The 6,000-nt window shown below is 45.3% G+C and overlaps 1 protein-coding gene across 8 annotated transcripts in view; it reads left to right on the forward strand.

The window, feature by feature from the left end:
- Nucleotides 1–4,873, forward strand: part of MBD5 (methyl-CpG binding domain protein 5) — a 120,960-nt gene extending 116,087 nt beyond the window's left edge. For all 8 annotated transcript variants that reach the window (XM_053982139.1, XM_053982137.1, XM_053982138.1 and 5 more), the window contains 2 exons: nt 2,022–2,097; nt 4,278–4,873. In XM_053982139.1, the coding sequence (XP_053838114.1) occupies nt 2,022–2,097; nt 4,278–4,349 (148 nt within the window). In that variant the 3' untranslated portion in view covers nt 4,350–4,873. The remainder of the gene's footprint in view (nt 1–2,021; nt 2,098–4,277) is intronic.
- Nucleotides 4,874–6,000: the final 1,127 nt, after the last annotated feature.

Raw genomic sequence — 6,000 nt, forward strand, 5'->3', positions numbered from 1 at the left:
TCCTCTGGATATCTTTAAAGGAATGACAGAGTAGGAGCTGTGCTGTGATTGGGTTTGTTCTATGTTGGTGCTTGTCTACTGTCATTGGGAAAATACATTCTTAAACCTGTGAGAATTTAAACTCAGCTCTGAGTGACCACAGGCTGAAAGGGATTAAATAATTCCCTCTCTTCCCCTCCTTTAAAGGGGTGAGCTTTGCTTTTATTTCTGTGTCCCACGGGGCCAAAGAGAAGGAATTTTTATACCAGCAAGACACTGGTGGTGGCTGTTTTTTCCAAAATCATCCCCAAAATGCCTTCCTGGATTTTAAGGGAACACAGAAGGGCTTTTGGCCACTTCCCAGTTATTTATTCACGTCCCTGAAGTGAAATCAGTGACTCAAGGACAGCAGGAGCAGATTTAAAGTGGTTAAAGCTGACATAAACTGCTGCTTTACAGCCCTTACAGAGGTTTTTCTCCATATTTCAATTTACTTCCTGGTTTGAATCCTTTGGTGGACATTTCCTGGTTTCCCCATATCCTGCTGTAGATTTATCTGGCAAAGTTCATGGGTTTCTGTCTGGTTTGTGATGTACCACTGGCTTTTTATCCAGGTTTTTTAACCATTTAGTGTTAAATACAATTGCTGCTCGTCACACAGGCCCAGGGTTGGTTCAGCAGAGCAGGATTGGTCTCCGAGCCCTTGAAATGACATCCACATTCCACAGCTCCATGAATTCTTCATGTCTCAGTTCCATCTCAGCCCTTCCTTCCCTGCTGGAGCCACGTCCCTGCTTTGCTCCCCAGGCCATGGCACAGCTTCCTGAGCTCTCCAGCTCAGGAATTGATCCTTGACTGATCCTTTCATTGTGGAGCCTTCCCTTCCCTTCCTCACCTGCTCCAGCTTTGCCTTGCCAGGCTCTGGAGCGATCCCTGCTCCGCTGAGCGCGAGCGTTCCCGGTGCTGCTGCACACAGAGCATCTCCAGGGGCCCTCCCCCAATCCCAGCTCCTTCTCCTGGGCTTTGCTGCTCCTCTGGGTGTTCCCCATCTTTCTCTTCAGTCAGGAATGTGCCACTTCCCATCCCCTCCTTGCCATCCCCCCCTGTCCTGCTCGGTTATGCCAGGTTGAAGTCCCATCTCCTGCTGGACACGTGCCATGGGCAGGGTTGGACTGAGGTCCAGGAAAGGAAGAGCTGGTGGGAAGCTTCCACTGCCTTCCCAGCTTCCAGGGTTGATATAAATTGGATTTTGGGAAGGAATTCCTGGCTGGGAGGGTGGGCAGGCCCTGGCACAGGGTGCTCAGAGAAGCTGGGGCTGCCCCTGGATCCCTGGGAGTGTCCAAGGCCAGGCTGGAGCAGCCTGGGACAGGGGAAGGTGTCCCTGCCCATGGCAGGGGGTGGATGGGATGGGCTTTAAGGTCCCTTCCAACCCAAACCAGTCCAGGATTCTGTAAATAAAAGGAAAGGTTTTCATAGGAAATCTCCCTGTGAGGGACAGGCCTGGTGTCCCAGCAGGGGACAAGGTGCTTCCTTACCTGTCTGTGCCATCACCTTCCCTCGTGACAGACATGGCTCTGCTCATCCTCCATCTCCTCATCTCCAAAGCAGGGCCTGTCACCATGTCCAAGTGGGAAAAGTCCTTCAGAACAAAGAGACCCCGTGGAATGGTCTCTGTGAAATGCAGTGTGCCTGGAGCTGCCCCATGACCTGGGGTAACGCGGGGTTGGAAGAAGGAAACCTTCACCCCACCTCTCCCTCAGCCTGTGGGGTGCTGCCATTCCAGGGTAAAACTGGGAATGTTGGAGATAATTAATGCAGTTCATTGAAAGTTAGAAGGATATTTAGCTTTCCTTCTGTAATCCCAACACAAACCTTGCCTTTCCATGATATTGTAACAGGCTTGGTCTTCCTCCTTGTGCTCCCAACCTGGGAGGCTCTGGGGTCAGAACATTCCCAATGAATTCATGTGTTTGTTACTCACTTTTCTCAAGTCTCCTTTCTGTCCTTAAGAATTGCTGATGCCTTTCATCTTTTCTCCCTAGAAGTGGAAAGCTAAATAACCATTTAGAAGCTGCTATACACGAGGCCATGAGTGAACTAGACAAAATGTCTGGGAATGTAAGTTCCTTTTCCTTGGGAATATTCTCCTTTTCCATGTTTCTGCATGTGTGTCCATTGGAGGGAGGCTTGGTTTGGGTGGCTTTCTAACAAAGTCTGGGTTTATTTTCTGGAATAATGAGGAATTTTCAATATTTCCCCTGCATTAAAAACTGTTTGCAAAAGTCTGATGGTTCTGAAAAATGGGAGAAGTTGTAGGATTTTGAGTGCAAAACTCTTGGAATTCAGTTTTCCCCATAAGAAATGAAAATTATTGTCATGAAAGGTAAGTTTAAAAAAAACCAAAGAATATTTCTAATATCACACCCAAGAGTGGTTTTTCCACACTAATTACACTGTTATGGTGTAACTCCAGCATCTTTCCAATAACAAGTTTGGTTTATAAAATATCCTCATTTTTCTTTCTAAAACATGGCTGTAATTTCCACCTAAAAATAAAAAACAAGTCTCTCACAGCACATGTAACCTCCCACATCTTCTATTTGGTCATTAATTATTCAAATTATTAATTATAAAATGTTTGAACACAGGGGAACAAAGGTTTTTTTGCTGATATTCAGTGCTCAGGGCTGAAGATGTGCAGGCTTGGAATTTACAGTAACACTTTTGGAGCTTCTGGAGTATAAAAAAGGGAATATTTTTATATTTATTTATATATTTGAAGAACTGAAGGCTTAGAAGTGATTGCAGACCCAACAAGAAATATTTAAAAAGTTATTGAGTAGCTTTTAAGTAAGAACCCAATCAAATCTTTTGTTAAAACTCAATTTAACAAACTGAGATTTGAGCTTTGATTTAAAGCAACGTTGCTGTGTTTCCCTCTTTTGGAAGGACAAGGAAAACAGGAGGTGATTGTTGGTCTGTAACAAATAAATTTGGGATGGGTGTTTGGGCTGGCCCATGCTGCTGCCACCTTTTCCCACCCATAAATCCAGGAATATCAAAAGCTGCCTGCTCTGGGCACTGGGAGCAGCAGGAAGTGCTCGGTTGGATTTGCTGCTCTGGTTCTTCTGGCACCAAACTGCACCCGCAGTGCCTCGACTGATCCTTTCATTATTGTGGGCACAAATTTGGGATCATAAGGATCATCATTCCTAGAAGCACTCCCAGGGAATCAGCAGCTCTTTTTAGTGACTTGCAGCTTTTGCTGCTCCTGCTGCTCAGCCCCAGCCGTGGTGAGAGGGGAAACATGTGCATCACCAGCTCCAGCAGGGAGTTCTGGCAGGAGCCAGTGGGGGCAGGAATGTCGAGGCTGGAGAGCTCAGGAGGGAGCCCAGGCAGTGCCGAGGATTGGTTCCTGTGCTGGGAGCTGCAGCTGCTGCCGACAGATGGTGGTGGAATTCCACACCAGCTCAGCCTTCCTCCTCCTCCTCTCTCTCCTCCTGCTTCTCCCTGAGCAGCCAGCGATGCCAAATTTTGGCTCTCAAATCCGTCCAGCATTAGCTGGGAATTGAATGATTCCTTTTAGACACAAAAGAGTTTCCTGGACATCCCTCATTCCTTAATAACAGCCCTGAGCTGGACTTCTCCAATTTTCCCATTACCAGCATTTTCTCACCATCTTCTCCCCATGTTTTAATCACTCTGGTCACTGGAACGGGTGAAGGTTTGTCACTCAATTTGCCATTATTGCAGTTTGGGATCAGTCCCCAGTTAGGGGGCTTTAGTCCCTGATTTGGGAGGTTTAGTCCCTGATTTGGGGGTTTCAGTCTCTGATTTGAGGGTTTCAGTCTCTGATTAAGGGGGTTTAGTCCCTGATTTGGGGGTTTCAGTCCCTGATTTGGGAGGTTTAGTCCCTGATTTGGGGGTTTCAGTCTCTGATTAAGGGGTTTCAGTCCCTGATTTGGGGGTTTTAGTCCCTGATTTGGGGGTTTTAGTCCCTGATTTGGGGGTTTCAGTCCCTCATTTGGGGGTTTCAGTCCCTCATTTGGGGGTTTCAGTCCCTGATTAAGGGGTTGTTTCCCAGCCACTGCAGCTGCTGTCTCTCCCCAAGGTTTGGGATGCACAGGTTATGGAATGAACCTTTTCCTCCCGGTTTCTCCAAGCTGTTGAAGTCCCTTTATTCTGTGTAGCTGTGAAATGCCCAGAGCTGGTTCCTGGCAGCCCCTCGAGCCCTCCTGCAGCTCCTCGATGCCCCTGAGCGCTGTCCTTTGCTAACTTGTGAATATACTTATTTTTAGGTCCACCAAATCCCGCAGGGAGACAGACAAGTGAAGCCTCCAAAACTCAAGAGGAGGAAGATCTCTAGATAACATTGAATGTCTTTGTTACTGGTCCAGTCCTTATCACAGTGAACGTGCACATGAGTCTATCTGTAGGTGTTGATCCAGACGTGGCTCTGTCAGTATTTCTGTGGAGACAGCTCGCTGCCGTCGCAGGGCACCACGAGGAGCAGTGGTACCAGATTTTGGATGATTAGGAGGGATAGAGGTTGCTGGATAAGCCAATCAGAAATCTTGAAAGGTTGCAGTAACAAATGTCAGATGATTACTGATTTTTTTTTTTTTTTTTCTATAATACTAAAAATTGTGATTATAAGAAATAGTCCAAATGTTTCTGAGAAATTTTCATTGTGTATATAGATAATACAGAATTTCATGGTGATATCTGAACTGTAAATATTGTACAATATTGTCATGTACAAGCGTACCTAATGCACACTTTATCTTTTATTGTACAAAAAATAGTGTACAAAATTCTTTGGTTTCTATTGAGTACACATACAAGAGACTACCAGTGTAAAGTGATAAATAAAAATACAGCCTAAATGCTTTTATATGATAATGTAAAAGATGCTGTTTTTGTATTTAACAGCAGAGAGAAGGCATGATTATGTAATACCTTAATTATGACATCCACTTCACGCCACTGAGTGTTCATTGCTCTGTCTGTTTGGAATGAACCTTGCCTGGAAGTGCTGTACTCCAGTTCAGGCCTTTAGGAGAGCGCAGCCTCGCAGATTCCCAGCGGGATGTGGGATCCCAGCTCTAATTAACAATTCAAAGGCTGCAACCCCTCGGTTGCGTTTTTATTTACTTAGCTTTGAACGTAGAACGCTGTAGATTTGATTAAAAAGGACAAAAAAAAAAAAAAATAAGAGTAGAGGGACTATTTGAGTCAACCATTTCTGTAGGAGAAGTTTCAGAGCCACCTGAGGAACTAAAGAGTCGATCCCCCCGTAACGTTGAGCCCCTCCAACCACCCCCTAGATTAATTAGCTTCAATTATCTAACGTCATTAACACGGTGTTTCCTCGGAAGGGGGCAGAGGCCCTGCTTTCAGGAGTGATCAGGATTGATTGCTGTTGATTACCTTTGGTTTGGCAGTAGGATGAAAGGGCAACGCTCCGCAGCGTCCGGGAAAAGCAATCCCAGCATCCATCTCTCAGTATTAAAACAGCAAAAAAGTTAAGGGTGGCTTACAAAACTATTAGCAACAGTAATTTTTATCAGTATTATGTAACATATCAGATTTATTTTATTTAAAAAGAATTATTTATACCATTAACAGATTCTTATATATATTAATGTGGCTGAAATGCGCAGGTTAAATCTATTAACCAAATTATTTATGTTATATTAAGTGAGAAATGTGAAACATATGTAGAAAAAAAAAAAATTAATACACTACAGATTTAAAAGTCTAAAGCTATGAGCCATTATAAAATTAACGAACGGAAGTGTAGCACAACATTCTTTCCATTTGATTTCATTTTCCTTTTTCACACGGCCGGTGGCGATGGTGGCGGAAGCCGTGGCATGCTCGAGGCTTCCCGAGAGAACTCCAGGCACCATTCCCAGCCCCGGGAGGAGCTTCACCTCCCCCCTGGGGCCGGGACCACCGCTTACCTCAGAGCTCCTGTGCCCCGAGTCCCGCCTGTCGCTCTCTGGCTAAGGACTGGCA

This window comes from Vidua macroura, chromosome 7, assembly GCF_024509145.1.
Source record: "Vidua macroura isolate BioBank_ID:100142 chromosome 7, ASM2450914v1, whole genome shotgun sequence".
NCBI classification, from domain to species: domain Eukaryota; kingdom Metazoa; phylum Chordata; class Aves; order Passeriformes; family Viduidae; genus Vidua; species Vidua macroura.